The sequence below is a fragment of the Ovis canadensis genome, chromosome 5 (assembly GCF_042477335.2).
Source record: "Ovis canadensis isolate MfBH-ARS-UI-01 breed Bighorn chromosome 5, ARS-UI_OviCan_v2, whole genome shotgun sequence".
NCBI classification, from domain to species: Eukaryota; Metazoa; Chordata; class Mammalia; order Artiodactyla; family Bovidae; genus Ovis; species Ovis canadensis.
In genome coordinates, this window is record NC_091249.1 from 83,380,211 (window position 1) to 83,396,188 (window position 15,978).

At 40.8% G+C, this 15,978-nt stretch overlaps 1 protein-coding gene across 4 annotated transcripts in view; it reads right to left on the reverse strand.

The window, feature by feature from the left end:
* The window catches only part of RNF145 (ring finger protein 145), a 64,831-nt gene extending 52,730 nt beyond the window's left edge, over nucleotides 1-12,101 (reverse strand). Inside the window, exons 1-4 of one of the 4 annotated variants that reach the window (XM_069592506.1) lie at nucleotides 11,489-11,803; nucleotides 9,523-9,549; nucleotides 7,171-7,232; nucleotides 5,265-5,467 (exon numbers count right to left, since the gene is read on the reverse strand). In XM_069592506.1, the coding sequence (XP_069448607.1) occupies nucleotides 5,265-5,448 (184 nt within the window). In that variant the 5' untranslated portion in view covers nucleotides 5,449-5,467; nucleotides 7,171-7,232; nucleotides 9,523-9,549; nucleotides 11,489-11,803. Of the gene's footprint in view, nucleotides 1-5,264; nucleotides 5,468-7,170; nucleotides 7,261-9,522; nucleotides 9,550-11,488 lie in introns of all 4 variants that reach the window. The other 3 variants (XM_069592504.1, XM_069592505.1, XM_069592503.1) reach the window with 3 other exon arrangements.
* Nucleotides 12,102-15,978: the final 3,877 nt, after the last annotated feature.

Below are 15,978 nucleotides of genomic sequence, written 5' to 3' on the forward strand. Positions count from 1 at the left end.
CACCATTCCTACCTTAAGGGAGCTAACTATCTAGTTGGGAAGATAGCTAGGCTTATGGACCCTTAGAATGTAGTACAGTAAGTACCATGGTGGAGGTATGAACTGGATACCATGCCATCAAAGAGGAGGACCAATAATGGAGACTGAAGTGGTTAAAAGCAGTGAAAAGCGGAGATAGAGATTTGTAGCCACAACTATGTGAAACCGCCCCAACAACAAAATATGAAAATTAAACACAAATCCTAGGAATAGCAACGCTAAAGAAGGAGTCCAAAGATACAGCAAAAGACACAGAAGGAATGATTAATAATCTAGAAGAATTCAGAAAGATTTTTCAGGAGATTGTGGTTAACAGTTTCACAAACATGGAAAGGTGTGCAAAACAGGGATATAAATGAAGTTTGAGTTTTACCTTTTAGGTCACTAATGATTTTAGTGATCATAGTTACAACAGAACTATGCACTCTTTTCTTTGCAACTGCTACAAGCCCATGCTAGCTCTGGATCTCATTACCTGCTGCCAAAAGTCCTAAATGGTCTTCTATCTTCCAGTTTCTCCCCTCCCCAATCCACTATCCTAGCCTGTTCAACACTGACTAACCAATCTTAAGATGCAGCTCACCTGCTCTAATTCCCTTACTGACCCACCACCATCTATCAAGTTAACCACAATATCTAACATTTGCATTCAGGCTTTTCACAAATGGCCCTATTCCCCTTTTCAATATTATCTTTCTCCTTTATATATCCTACACCCTGCAAACAGTTCTATAATTAACATCTGGATAGTTACTCTCTGCTGTCCTCAGACAGGACCCGCACTGGAAAGCTTCTGATTTCAAAGGTACAATTATACTCCATTAACACAATTATTAACACTCTCCACCTTGATTTTCAAGCTCTTAATAACAATTAGAGGATATAAAGGGGGAAAAAAACTCACAACAGTAAAAAAAAAAAAAAATTAGGAATGAACTGAAAAATAAAGTCTAAGGGCTATATAAAGAAAACTTTAAAACATTCCTAAAGAGTTAGCACCCTTAAGCTCTCTCTTTATGCTAACTTGACTTTTAATAATAAGCAATCTCAGCAAACAGGTCAACAGGACTGTGTTTGGAAGATTAAATAACTGGGAAGTTCATGTAGAAAGCTAACAACAACAACCAAAAAACACTCAGAGAGGGAAATAAAGAAAAAGAGACTAACTCTATCAGACAGTAAAATAAAATCCAAATCCTCAATAATAAGAAATGAATAGAAATAAAGTTCAGAAATGGAACAAGACACCCTGTAAATGCAGATAAATTCTAAACGCAGCAAAGATTTAAATGCAAAAATGGAACAACAAAAAGAATGCAATAAAACATGATATACATCTCTATAAACTTAAGAACAGAGAAGGCTTTTTCAACTGATTAAAAATCCTAATGATACATGAAAGAAAAAATGATAAATTTAATCACATTAAAAACAGATTTTGAGTGTCAAAAATATCTTTAGCAAAATCAAGAGAACTGAAATTAGAAGAAATTCCAACTCATCACACAGGGCTTATTTCCCTAACATGTATCAAACCCCACCAACTAGTAAGAAAAGGTTAACAGTCCCATAGAAAAGTGAGCAAGGGACAAGTACTGACAACTCTCAAAGGAGGAAACTATAAATTTTTTAAACACATGAATAAATTCAATCTCATTCATAAGAGAAACACAAAGTAAAACTACATTTAAAAATAACCATTTTTCACCTACATGCCATGTTATGTTTACTAGTTCAGTCATGTCCGACTCTGCAACCCTTTGGACTGTAGCCCGCCAGGCTCCTTTGTCCATGGGACTTTTCAGGCAAGAATACTGGAGTGGGTTGCCATTTTCCTCATCCAGGGGATCTCTTCCCAACCCAGGGTTGAAACCCACGTCTCCTGTGTCTCTTGCACTGCAGGTGGACTCTTTACCTGCCGAACCATCAGAGAAACCCACTGAGCAGCCAAATATCAAAGCTGGGTAATACTGTTTTGGTAAGGAAATGTAGGATTTCAGGAAGCATCAACAACTGCTTATGTAGGTACAAAATAGTCTGTAGAGAGCAGTATCAATCAATAGTCCCAATGGATATATACTCTTTAACCCAGCAGAATCACTTCTAATAACTCATCCATGGCTATCTTTGTACCTGTTGAAATGACAGCTATACAAAATTATTTAGTACAACACTGAATGAAACAATAGAAGGCAGAAGCTATCTAAAATGTTCTCCACTGAAGTAATTCATGCAATAAATTCAAGACATAAATAAATTCATGTTTTGTATGGTAGACATACAAGAGTACTATGCCCCTATGAAACAGAACTGGAGGGCTGGGGAAGAAAGTGAGGCCTCAACAGTTCATCAGAATCTTCAGATCTGGCAGATCAGAATGTGCCAGCATGAAAAAACAGTGAATATCTAAAAATAACATGGCTCTATGATACATCATTAAGTTAAAATAAACAAAAGGTTCAAAAGAGTAATGTACTATGTTATCATCTGTACTAAAAAAGAGGAAAGATATTTATATTTTTATCATTTATATATCAATATATCTTTATATTTACTTACACATACATAAAATATCTCCAGAATTACGCACAAGAAAATAAAAACAGCTACTTGTTGAGACTCAAAATGAGAACTCAGTAGATGAGGAACAGAGACAGGAGGAAGGCACTTTTCACTGTATACTTTTTATGCTTTTTGGTTTTTGAACATAAATTACAATTTCTAAAATCCATTTAAGGGTGAAATTCTGTAAATTGGAACATTACATAAACACTACATAATGCTCTGACAGAGAGGTTACTGTAACCAAAAATCTGTTCAAGCTGAAAATATCTACTTGTGCAATCACTGAGCTTACTCTACCATAGCATAAAATAAGTGTATTTAAGAAGGCTCAACTGCGTTCCCAAAGCCAAAGAGTACAAACTGCAACTGTACGAGAACCCATACAACTTCTAAAATGAATGTTTTTGTTATTGCTGCTGCTGCTGCTAAGTCGCTTCAGTCGTATCTGACTCTGTGCGACCCCATAGACGGCAGCCCACCGGGCTCCCCCATCCCTGGGATTCTCCAGGCAAGAACACTGAAGTGGGTTGCCATTTCCTTCTCCAATGCATGAAAGTAAAAAGTGAAAGTGGAGTCGCTCAGTCACGTCCAACTCTTAGCGACCCTATGGACTGCAGCGCACCAGGCTCCTCCGTCCATGGTATTTTCTAGTCAAGAGTACTGGAGTGGGTTGCCCTGTTATTAGGTAGCTGTTTTTATAATGCATACTTCAATATATTCAGAAATAATATATGTGGTAAGTACATTTTTAAGACCACAGAACAAACTACTTTTGCTGGATTAAGCGAAATATCTAAACCAAGTACCCAATTGTTCTTCCACAATAGACTGGAATTATTTTCCATAAACTGACTATCATACAAACCTTTAACAAAGGGCTGAGAATTAGTATTTTGCAGCATGAAAGAACCTTCTCATTTCAGAGGCTTTCCAAGGTAGTGCCAACTGAGAGAGAGAAGTCTACTGTACTCAGATGTTCTGTCTCTAGTGCAGTCTTTTCTACTGTACCATACTCCTTCCCACAATGGCTTACCTGGTAATCTCTCAGAGCTATAAGGGGTTCTCAGGGCTAAGCTCTGAAACCTAGAAAGTTCTTTTATAGATAAAAAATAAATCTCAAAAAATAAATAAATAAATCTCAGAGACAGGGCAACCCTTAACAATTTTATAAAAGATAACCTTCAAAATTTTTGTAAAAAGATATATTTGTTGATAGGCAATTCTAATAACAAAAATATTAATAAAACCACTGCAGCACATCATTTAAGCCACATCTTGAGTTACCGATGTTAAATGAAATTATACTATTGCTATTACTACATACAAAACAAAAATTAACCTAAAAATTAAGAATCATGACTTTTATTCTAGATGGACTTTATCTGCTTCCTAATTTTTTAATTTCTGGCTGTACTGTACAGCAAGTGGGATCTTCCCAGACCAGGGATCAAACCCATGCCCTCTGCAGTGAAACTATAATATTTTAACAACTGGACCTCCAGGGAAGTCCCCTGCCTGTATATCTTGACTTTAATTTCTTAAATCTCTTCACATTATTTCTACCACTGATTCAAAAAAAATCATATCAATATATATTTCAAGCATTTTTTAATAAATATTATGATATAATCTTCCACATTTCATTTAACTGAAACGAATACTATACCTTCCAATGATATTAATGTTTTGGAAGAATAAAGAATATTGCTTACTTTCTGGACTTCCCTGGTACTACAATGGATAAGAATCTGCCTGCCAAAGCAGGAGACACAGGTTCGATCCCTGGTCTAGGAAGACTCCACATACTTAGGAGCAATTAAGCTCATGAGCCACGACTACTGAGCCCAAGCTCTAAGGCCTACAAGCCACAATGACTGAAGCCCCTGCACCTAGAGCCTGTGGCCCCAAGCAGAGAAGCCACTGCTCAGTGCAACTAGAGAAAGTCTGAATGCAGCAGCGAAGACCAAGCGTGACCAAAAATAAGTAAATAATCTAAAAAAACCTTACATTCTGACTTACTACCAAAACCCAAATTAATGACAAGTTTAACAGGCCAAATGTCTGGAAAGAGCTTCCCAGGTGCCGCAGTGGTAAAGAATCCACTGCCAGTGCAGGAGACGCAAGAGACACAGGTTTGATCCCTGGGTCGGGAAGATCCCCTGGAGTAGGAAATGGCAACCCAGTCCAGTATTCCTGCCTGGAAAATTCCATGGACAGAGAAGCGTGGCAGGCTACAGTCCATGGGGTCACTAAATGAGTCGGACATGAATAAGCACAGCACAGCAAATGTCTGGAAAGGTTCTTTCCCATTGTTTAACTCTACTGTATTAAACTCTAATACATGTTTTCTTTTGTACATATCAATTACATCTAATAAATCAGAAGCAAAAAATAAATAAAAACAAATGTTTTCTTCTGCTTTCCAGGGTTCAAAATTTATTTCTCAGCAAAATAAATCCAACTCTATTTTCCTCTACCTCTAATAACTCACATGCAATTGTGAAACAAAGACTATAAACATGATTCACAGACATTCATCAACAACTGTATCACTGTCACTTCAATGTAAAAGGACATGATTTTACCCAAATTAAAAAGTATACAAAGACATAAATCAGAATACTCACTAAAAGCTTAGGAAACAGGATGTAGACACGTACCTACATAATGCATATTGAGAGCCAAATACTTGTACTGGAAAAGAGGGTTGTTATTGAGGCTACTTCTTTGGATCTGCTGGAAGAAGGAGCTGACATCCCATCTGTACAGGACATCCAACAGCATGATGCTTGGCACCCGCAGGGCCACATTTAACACTGCCTCCAGTTTCTCCTTTGCAGCCATGGTTTTTCTTGGAGCAGACCTAAAATTCAGGAGATACAATATAAAGGAGTAAGTCACCTCAAATAGGTTTTAGATATCCTTTTATCTAATGGAGCACACACTACAAAAACTATGTTATAATGTAAAAAGCTCCTTAGACGCATCTACTACTTACAGATACTTAGGAAAAAAGCTTTCTATGTTTTCACATGGACTCTCTTGGGTCTGCTCAACTTTAAGGCTCTGAGGAAATGTTCGGGCCTCAAAATTTGTTTTTTAAAAAGCTTCTAATTCCAAATCTAGGCACTTAACAAAACAGCCTATAAGAATACGGTAGCCTTTGTCCAATTATCTTGAGAAGGAAAATTCATTCCTATAAAATTCCTTGAGAGTTATGCAGCCTTTTTTAAAAAGAGCAAATTTTAAAGTTATTACATGAAAAAGCCTATGTTATTTAATAAAAATATAATAACTGCACATTGAGTATACAGCATCTCACAGCCTCTCGTCTTCTTTACTACTTAAAATCAGAACTGAAGTACTCAATTTACATGATACAGATACAATGCAGAGAACTCAAGATATAGGTAAAGGCAACATGATTTGCAATACTGTTTCCTTGTATCATTAAAATTAACTTTTATCATATCATTAACTTTTAGGGCTTCCTTGGCGGTCCAGTGGTTAAGAGTCCACCTTGCAATGCAGGGGACACCAGTTCGATCCCTGGTCCAGGAAGATCCCACATGCCATGGGGCAACTAAGCCTGAGCTCTGCAACAACAGAAGCTGTCACAATGAGAACCTATGCACTGCAACTAGAGAAATCGTGCACATAGCAACAAAGACCCAACAGAGCCCAATAAATAAATAAATAACTCTTGAAGGAAAAAAAAAAAACCCTCTTAGTCTGAAATTCCCACCATCTGCTTTCAAGGTAGGAAAAAGCTCATCAAATTCTTCCCTGTGACACACAGACATGCTGGCACATGGAAGAAGTCAGGCACTGTGAGTCTGCAGCCTCTGTCTTTGCTTAGCTGTTGATTAGCAGTGGTGAATGGGGGGCTTTAAAAAAAAAAAAAAAACAACGAAGGAAGGAAATGAAGCATCTGCCAGACAATCTACTATATAAAGGACAACTTAGTGTAATACTGCTTTATATGATAGAGCTGCAAATTAATCCAAGGAATTACAGAAAAAAAGACAGAAGTAAAGTGGTAAAGGATAATTTTAGGAGTAAGGATAATTCTAGATTGTTGGCTCTGACAATATCCTTTTAAGAACTTTGCTGAGAAAGCAAAATACACTTCTAGCTTTGGCAGTAATTTCAGACATTACAGGACAAATGAAAACATTTATTTCCAAAGAAAATTATAGTGACAGATTGCTATGCTATGGTTAAATATTTGTCAGTATTTCCATTTCACCCTCTAATTTTCATAGCTTCCCAGCTCAGATAGTTGGGGGGGGAAGTGCTGCTCACTTTGGCACACCATTAACACAAGTTTTTTCCATCCCTAAACTGATTTATTATATATCATTCCCACTACTCAAATGTTATGTATGTCCTACCAATAATGCAAAATTAACTTTTTTTATAAATAAATACTGTAATTCTGATTACTTTAAATGAACAAGACTACTTTAATAATTTTTGTACATAAGAAATGGAGGGGAGGGATAAACTGGGAGATTGGGACTGACACACTGCTACTTATAAAACAGGTAACTAATATGGACTTACTGCACAGCGCAGAGAACTCTAGATTCTCAATATTCTCTAACAGCCTATATGGGGGAAAAAATCTAAAAAAAAAAAAGAGTTTACATATAACTGATTCACAGTGCCGTACACCTGAAACTAACACATTATAAATCAACTCTACTTCAAGACAAAAAAATTTTTAACAGAGTATTGTCAGAGAATAACCAGAATAACCAAATAGCTGAGTCCTAAGGGAGGGGAAACAAAGCACTGAAAAATAAAATATTGAATCAACATTTATTACAAATTATACCATTTAGGAGCCTACATTTCTCAAAGCTCGTGATATTATTAAGAAAAAAAAATTCTAGGAAATATTCACATTAACATCCTTTCAACAGTGGCCCTGGGGTGATTTTTATTCCCCTCTATCTTTTTCTGTTTGACAAATGTTTCAGTATACTCATATATTACTAGGAAAAGTGTAATATAATGTGCCTAGGCTATCTAGATAACTTAAGGAAATACACAGGAAGTAACTATTTTCTGTGATGGTCAACCTGGTAACTCAGTGCACTCTTGGGAGTTCATTTCGAAGTACACAAATGATAGATTTTTTTTTTTTTCTCACAAACCACCAGTCACGTGTGAAAATTACCATGGTCTGTACCAAGACAAAAATATCACTGACAGACTTTATTCAGTAATGGAAGAGTAACTATCTTTCCATATTCTATATTCCAATATGAATCAATATTGCTTTTGTAAGTAACAAAAAAGGGGACAATTACTGAGTTAATATTTGTGGTCCATATTCATCTGACTTAGAGCCTTCGTATGTTTTTAATGTTTTCTTGTTTTTAAATGTGCCCAGTTTCACTATTTATTGTAGCTCTTGAAGAGCTGAAGAAAAAACACTACACAAAATAACCAATCCTACGTCAGAAATCAAGATCCGAAATGCTAATGGAAAAAAACTCCCTAATTCTTACAAAGGACCATATCTCTGTTGCAGAAGAAGGCCATTAGCAGAATGGTATATGCTTCCCCTTAAATTACCACTATTTCACAAACAGATAAGAACAGAACACAAATGGGACAAGAACAGAAAACAAACGGAACAAAAATAAAAAGAAAATTGGGTCCCTAAACCTACTGATAACAGAAGAACATCCCAGACAGACACCTAAACTCTACTGCCTGGATGGAATGAAATATCCCCTTTAACAACAAATATATTGCTTACTAAATGGTTCAATTATTTCTGTATGTGAGTGACATTTCAGTAAGTCTTTGGCAAGCTGGCCATCTATAGGGACGTGGAGGAAACAAATTTAATATACAGAAAGCTGAATCTAAAATGCTACCAACAAGAGCTATGGAAAGAAAAAGGCAGGGGCGGGGGGGGGGGGGCGGGGACCATTGGGGACCATTCTTCACAGAAATGCCACATGATAGGGTGTGACCATTACAAATAAATACCATACACTACACTTGAGCTCCACACACTAAACTAACAGCTAAACAAAATGTTGAAATATATTTTATTTGCTGAAACCTGAAATTACTCACGTGTGCCAAATCACTCACATCTGCTAAAAGACTAAATTAAAAACATGAAATAAATAAAAATGGAGCCTTCTCTCCTGGGGTGAAGAGACTGCTATACCTAAGATGTTTGGTTCAATCCTAATTTATCTTTTTCTAAGATTTGTTAAACAGAGCTAGGGAGCATATTCTAAGTCAGAATAAGCTCAAAATTCTCCCCAAAACCACACAATATCAACTAACCCTCAAAAATAAACAGAAGAGCTGAAGGCAAAGAAAACTCAAAGGCTCAACACTCTCTAAAGCCAAATATATAAGATACTCCCTGCCTTGTTCAGTTATGTACATTTTGCCTTCTGTGCAAGATTTTTAAATTTCCTGCTTGAAATGTGGAAAGAACTGAGAAAGTAACATTCCAACAAATTGTCTCTGAAAGTAATGAAAACTAAATGTGACTCAAAGATGATTTACAGTGAAACAGCTTTATAAAAAAAAAATCCATCCCTTTCCAGTAACAGAAAAAGAAAGGCTTAACAAAAGCTAACCAAAAACAGGACCACAGGATTTCATTAAATGACATTGCTAGGCTTGGAAGCAGCAAATTGCTACCTAGGAACACAAGAATGTCCTGTACCAGCATAACGCTGCACAATTCATCATTCACTTTTGTGGTTTAGGATACACTGGGGACCTACATTTTTCAGAAAATACTAGATTTTAGTTTTGAATATGAAGAAATCAAACAAATTATCAACAATATGAAAAATATAAGTTTTTAACGTCAGAGCTCTTCTCATCAGCTGAAGAATTATGCTAAAAAATAAGAAATGAAAATGTTCTTACCCAAAAAGGGAAGAGAATTCACATCTCCTAGAAAAAACAAAAATAAGAACGCCTTATAACCCGATTTAAAATTATTCAGTACAATATTAGATAACTCCAAAAGTTTTTACACCTTTCCTCCTTGGCATAAGGAGAAAAACAAAAAACTATCATTCATCATGAGTCTCCTTCCTCTGTTCAATCCAATTTGGGGGGGAAAAAAATTCTACCATCAGCTAAAGCCAATCTTAATATGAAAGACATTTTCTGGCTGTCTGGATGTTAGGATGGTAAGCCCTGAAAACGTTGAGGGCAGAGCTAAAGCCTAAAATCTTAAGTAAACTCAGCCAAAAACTCAGATACCGCGGAGAAGAACGCACTTCTTACATAAGCATTGGCACACGTTTTAAATATAGCTGATCCTTCCCACTCCCACTCATTGCTAGCGAACTTTGTGTATGTACAAATTACTAGCGATTCTGAGGCTTCTGGTCATCTCCAAATCGGCAAACATCCACTCTGGGAATCCACTCTGAATACAAGGGCCATCTTTCAACTTAAGCAGCCAGACAGAGGAAACAGAAAACTGCTATCTCTGCCATTGGGCGCTCAGCCTGGGTCACGACTGCAGCACCGACAGCTCATCCTTTGGGCAGGATTCAAGATTCACCAGAACTGCTCAGTCCGTATTTTAAAAAATAAGAAGACACACAGTCCCTCTCCTTTCCTTTCAAACTAGTTTCCTGTTTACTGCAGACTGCGATGCAAAGCCATCCATTAATCTTTGATGCCTTCTCACAGCAGAGCCCCCTTTCTCTCTCCCCGAACCGCCTCCCCCGCCCCCCACGCCTGCTGATCTCAGCCGCGTTTGAACTATAGTAACCCCAGCCCAGCTCGCTGCAAAGCAAGCAGCGCAGCAGCAGCAGCGAGGCCAATGCCGCCGCGGGGCTAGGGGATTACGTCCACAAAAACTCTGCCAGGAAAGAGGCCCGTGCCAGGGAGCTCCCCTCCCCTCTGGCCAAGGATGCTGGCTCCGCCGCGCCACGCACCAAAAAGATTCTGAAGGAAGACGCGGGCGAAGTTCTTCATCCCTGAACAGAAAGGGGATCTATCCCCAAAGGGCGGGCAAGGGTCTTGGGATCCTTGGTTGAGAAAAGCAAAAGTGGAGAGGGATGCAGAAGGCCTGTCAAACGAGAGTAGCAGCGATGGGAACAAAAAGGAAAGGATGAGGACCGCTCATACAGTAAAAAAAAAAAAAAAAAAAAAGGGCTGACAGACATGATATAGTGCAAACGGGTCCCTATTTGAAGAATGACTTGGCAGGCCTTTCTGCACCCCAAAACCACCTCAAACCGAATGAAAGGGGGGAAGCTGAGTTTGGGGCTGCGTAAAGCAAAGAAGAGGAGGATGAAATAAGCAAAGGAGGGAACCTCGTGAGCCAAGTGGACAAAGACGCAAAAGACCGAAAGTTGGAAGTGGGAACTGGAGGAAAGGAGCTGGAAAGGAGCAGCTGGAAAACGGCAGCTCAGAAGGGTCTTGGAAAAGGCCCTAAATGGGGTCCTGGGAGGCGACGGGGCAGCGCTCAGAGCAAGGGCATCTTAGGAATGCTGGGGAGACGAGGGCTCTCTCCGGGAGGGTGGGGTTGGAGAGGGGCCGGGGAAGGCCCGGGAGCTGGGAAAGGGGCTCTGAGCGGGGACCCGGGAGGGTAGGACAGAGCCGGAGAAGAGCCGAAGCGGGGGCCAGGAGGGCCGAGGGAGGGGCTGGCGGCTGGGAAGGAGGGGGTGCTGCGGGTGAAGTGGGGACGAGGATGGGAGAAGAGGAAGGAGGCGAACGGGGAAAGGGGCGAAGGGGGAGAAGAGGACGGAGCGGGCGACGGAATGGAGGAAGGGAGTGAAGAGGGACGGGGGAGGGGGAGAAGAGAGGATGCAGGATGCGGGCGAGGGCGCCGGGAGAAGAAGGGGCCGACCCGGGCGGACGGCTCGTTCACCTCAGGCTGCGGCCTCCCTCCCCACGGGGAGGCGCCGCCGGCGGACAGAACGGCTCCGCAACTCCCCGGCTCTCTCGCTCGCCTGCCCTCCCGCTCTTCTCGGGCGGCGGCAGCAGGGGCCGGGACGGCGCGGCTCACAGCGGCGGCTTCTCCGCGCCGGGCCTTGGATGCTGCGTCTCGGGAGGCGGCGGCAGCGGAGGCGGCAGCAGCCCGACCCGTGCGGTCACCATCGTCCGCGGCGGCAGGCGCTCGCGGGCCGAGCTCCTTAGCAGCCGGCGGCAGCCATGGCCTTCTTCGTTCACTCCTCCCGCCCCCGGCGCTCTGCGGCGGCAGCAGCCAGGCTTCAGTGCTCTGCGCCTGCGCGCGGCGCTGCCAGCGCGGCGCGCCCCTCCCCCGTACGGGCGCGCGTGTGCGCGCCCTCGCGCTCACTCACAATCGCGCCGCCGGGTGGTACCCGCGCCGCCTCCGGTACACGGGTGGGAGACACACGCCTCCCGCAGCCTACACAGCCAGGCTCCCGCCGCTATGGAGACGCGTGTCATGCCGACATCTGCACGCGCACTGTGACACGCACCATTCTGACACACGTGCGCTCTCACACTCCCCAAACACCAGGAGCCACACGCGCTCACACCCACACTTACCTGCCAGGACCACGTGGGAGAATTGGAGAGGCTGATCCTTAACCTGATGCAACCGCAGTAGCAAAGAGGCCAGATTTTTTTTTTTTAACTCCCTACTGACTGGTCTAGACTGTCAACTCCTTGGCGTCAGAGACCGTATCTGTGATGGCTCAGCACTGCCTAGCGCAGAACAGGCGCCCAATAAAACTTCTATTGAATAAGTGAGTGGCTATATGAATAAGTGAATTGGAACTACGCATTGAGTATCTTTAAGAATTCCAACTCTGGTTTAAAGAACTTGTTCAAAGAATTTTATTGTTGTATGTAATTAAATGGTACCTGTATGTCCTTTTAGTCTAAGGTTAAAAACAAATTAACGTACCATCACACTTCCCAAGATTAGCAAATCCATTTGTTCTGTCAAAATCACTAACTGACAAATGTTAACATACCTTGTGGGGCAGGAACTGTTCTCAATTTACCCACAGAAAAAAGCCTGAAACACATTGTTTGTACCAAGAATGAATCAAGAATGTTTCTGGTCTTCTGGGCTTTATCTACTTCCTAGCCTCAATGACCCTCAACAAATTCCCTCGCCCTCAGCCCCTTCAAAAAAAAAAATAAATAAAGCCCTACATCTTTCCTTCCTCTTTGGTTAGTTCCTAGACAATCACTTTGAGGTTGGCAATGCCTATAGGCACAGAAGATCACACACTCAGTAGTGGATAAAATGTTGCCACTAGATTGAAATTGTTAAGTCTCAACTTCTGCCTGTTACAAAAGAAATTAAGGTCCTTCCACCTAGATCTGTGTTGGAGGCCCTCCTTGCAAATTCAAGCCTTTAGCATTGGTAAGCTTAAAGGTAAACCCCCAATTCTGAGACATCTTTGCATGTCAAGTCACTTCAGTCCCGTCTGACTCTTTTTCGACCCTGTGGACTGTAGCCTACAAGCCTCCTCTGTCCATGGAATTCTCCAGGCAAAAATACTGGAGTGGGTTGCCATGCCCTCCTCCAGGGGATCTTCCTGACCCAAGGATTGAAGTCGCATCTCTCATGTCTCCTGCATTGGCAGGTGAGTTCTTTATCACTAATGCCACTTGGGAAGACCACCTCTCTATCTAGCTAAAACTGTAAACACAAGCTCTACATTTAGAAAATGTAATTTCTGGAGGCATCAATCAATCAAATTCAGAGTAACTTCCCTAAAGAAATTTAAGTTTTTAAAATTTCTGGGGATTGGCCACCTTTCATCCTTGTGCCTTAGACTACTTAAGAATAATCATTAAGCCTGCTACATGGCAAAGAGGCAGTTTTATGAGTCTCTCAATATAGCCTGGTAAATGAGAAATTACACACACACACAGAATTACAGAGGACACATGACTAATGACTGGAATAGGAAACTGCCCAAGACAGCAAGGTCTTTCCTTTGATTTCCTCCTGTTTTCACAATTTTACTACTGACTCAGTCAAGAAAATGAAATGTAAGGCCAAAAACAAGATTACCATGAAGTCAAAACTACATAAACAGGATTTATGTATTCTTCCCAGGTGAATGACAGAATCTTGAAAGTATTCCTTTAGCACTGATACTGGATTTCTGTGTTTGTTTAAATGGAAGCAAAGTCTACCTCAGCTCTGACCTTTCCTTTTTTTAAGGGAAAAATTGGGTTCAAAGTCCTATAACCTTTACTGTAAGTTCCCTGAACTTGTAAAAGCAGGAAAAAAGTCACACTTGGTTTTTATAGCAGCTGCCTATAAATGCTGGGGTTCAAAACAAGCAAAGAAAATTACTCCAGTAATTAAAGGGTTACTGCTATTACACTGCTGCTAATCCAGTTTTAAAAAAGCTCTAAAGAGCCAGAAACAGGTAACCAAATCACACTAAAGAGAAAAACAGTGGGATAAAGAGCAGGGGGTGGGGGGGGGGGGGTATTAGAGAGGACTGCTCAAATAAATGAGGCAATCTCATGTGACTTCTTTCCTGTTTTTACAATCTCAAATAAAAGAGAGCAAGTACTTTCTAGAAACACCCAAAAGCACACAAATTGGGAAAGGTACGGAGAAAAACATGGTGAGTACCTGGAACCAAGCTTAAAGATATACCCAACTGCCATATCTTGGTCATAAAAGGAATTAACTTAATGTGCTAGAAGGAGATAAGTGGAGTGTTTACATTTGTGGAATGGCAGGCAGTTCAGGATTCTAAAGGTTATCTTGGTAGCAGTTTACTTACTCAGTCCTGTCTGACTCTTTTGGGACTGCATGGATTGTAACCCACCAGGCTCCTCTGTCCAAGGGATTTCCCAAGCAAGAATCCTAAAGTGTGCTGTCATTTCCTTCTCCAGGGGATGTTCCCCACCCAGAGATCAAATCTGGGTCTCCTGCCTTGCAGGCAGACTCCTGCATTTCAAGAAGATTCTTTATCTACTGAGCCATCAGGGAAGCCCTAAGGCTATCTTACTGTCCACTAGCCATATTCAACATTGAGGAAGAAGTCAGCTCAGAGTTTGCAAGAGTGTATATTTGTTACAGTTCCAGCCATTCCAAAAGGCTAGTTTCTGAGTTCCTTATAGAATTAACTCTTGCTAATGATCCTAAAAGATGATGCTGTGAAAGTGCTGCACTCAATATGCCACAAAATTTGGAAAATTCAGCAGTGGCCACAGGACTGGAAAAGGTCAGTTTTCATTCCAATCCCAAAGAAAGGAAATGCCAAAGAATGCTCAAACTACCACACAATTGCACTCATCTCACACACTAGTAAAGTAATGCTCAAAATGCTGAAGCCAGGCTTCAGCAATATGTGAACCGTGAATTCCCTGATGTTCAAGCTGGTTTTAGAAAAGGCAGAGGAACCAGAGATCAAATTGCCAACATCCGCTGGATCATGGAAAAAGCAAGAGAGTTCCAGCAAAACATCTATTTCTGCTTTATTGACTATGCCAAAGCCTTTGACTGTGTGGATCACAATAAACTGTGGAAAATTCTGAAAGAGATAGGAATACCAGACCACCTGACCTGAATCTTGAGAAATCTGTATGCAAGTCAGGAAGCAACAGTTAGATTGATATTTGGAGAAATATCAATAACCTCAGATATGCAGATGACACCACCCTTATGGCAGAAAGTGAAGAGGAACTAAAAAGCCTCTTGATGAAAGTGAAAGAGGAGAGTGAAAAAGTTGGCTTAAAGCTCAACATTCAGAAAACTAAGATCATGGCATCCAGTCCCATCATTTCATGGCAAATAGATGGTGAAACTGAAAACAGTGGCAGACTATTTTGGGGGGCTTCAAAATCACTGCAGATGGTGACTGCAGCCTTGAAATTAAACGACGCTTACTCCTTGGAAGAAAAGTTATGTCAAACCTAGACAGCATATTGAAAAGCAGAGACATTGCTTTGCCAACAAAGGTCCGTCTATTTAAAGTTATGGTTTTTCCAATAGTCATGTATGGATGTGAGAGTTGGACTATATAGAAAGTTGAGAGCCGAAGCACTGATGCATTTGAACTGTGGTGTTGGAGAAGACTCTTGAGTCCCTTGGACTGCAAGAAGATCCAACCAGTCCATTCTAAAGGAGATCAGTCCTGGGATTTCTTTGGAAGGAATGATGCTAAAGCTGAAACTCCAGTACTTTGGCCACCTCATGCGAAGAGTTAACTCATTGGAAAAGACTCTAATGCTGTGAGGGCCTCATAATGGGGCCAAAATCCAAAGAACCTGGATAGCCAACGTTGGAAATATAGGGAAAGGAGAATTTTTATGAATTCATTTATTCAGTCATCTATTCATTGATTCCTAGTATTTTCTGGGCACTTTGAAGGTTTTCTTTGTCCAATTCAAAAAGAGTTAACTCTCTAG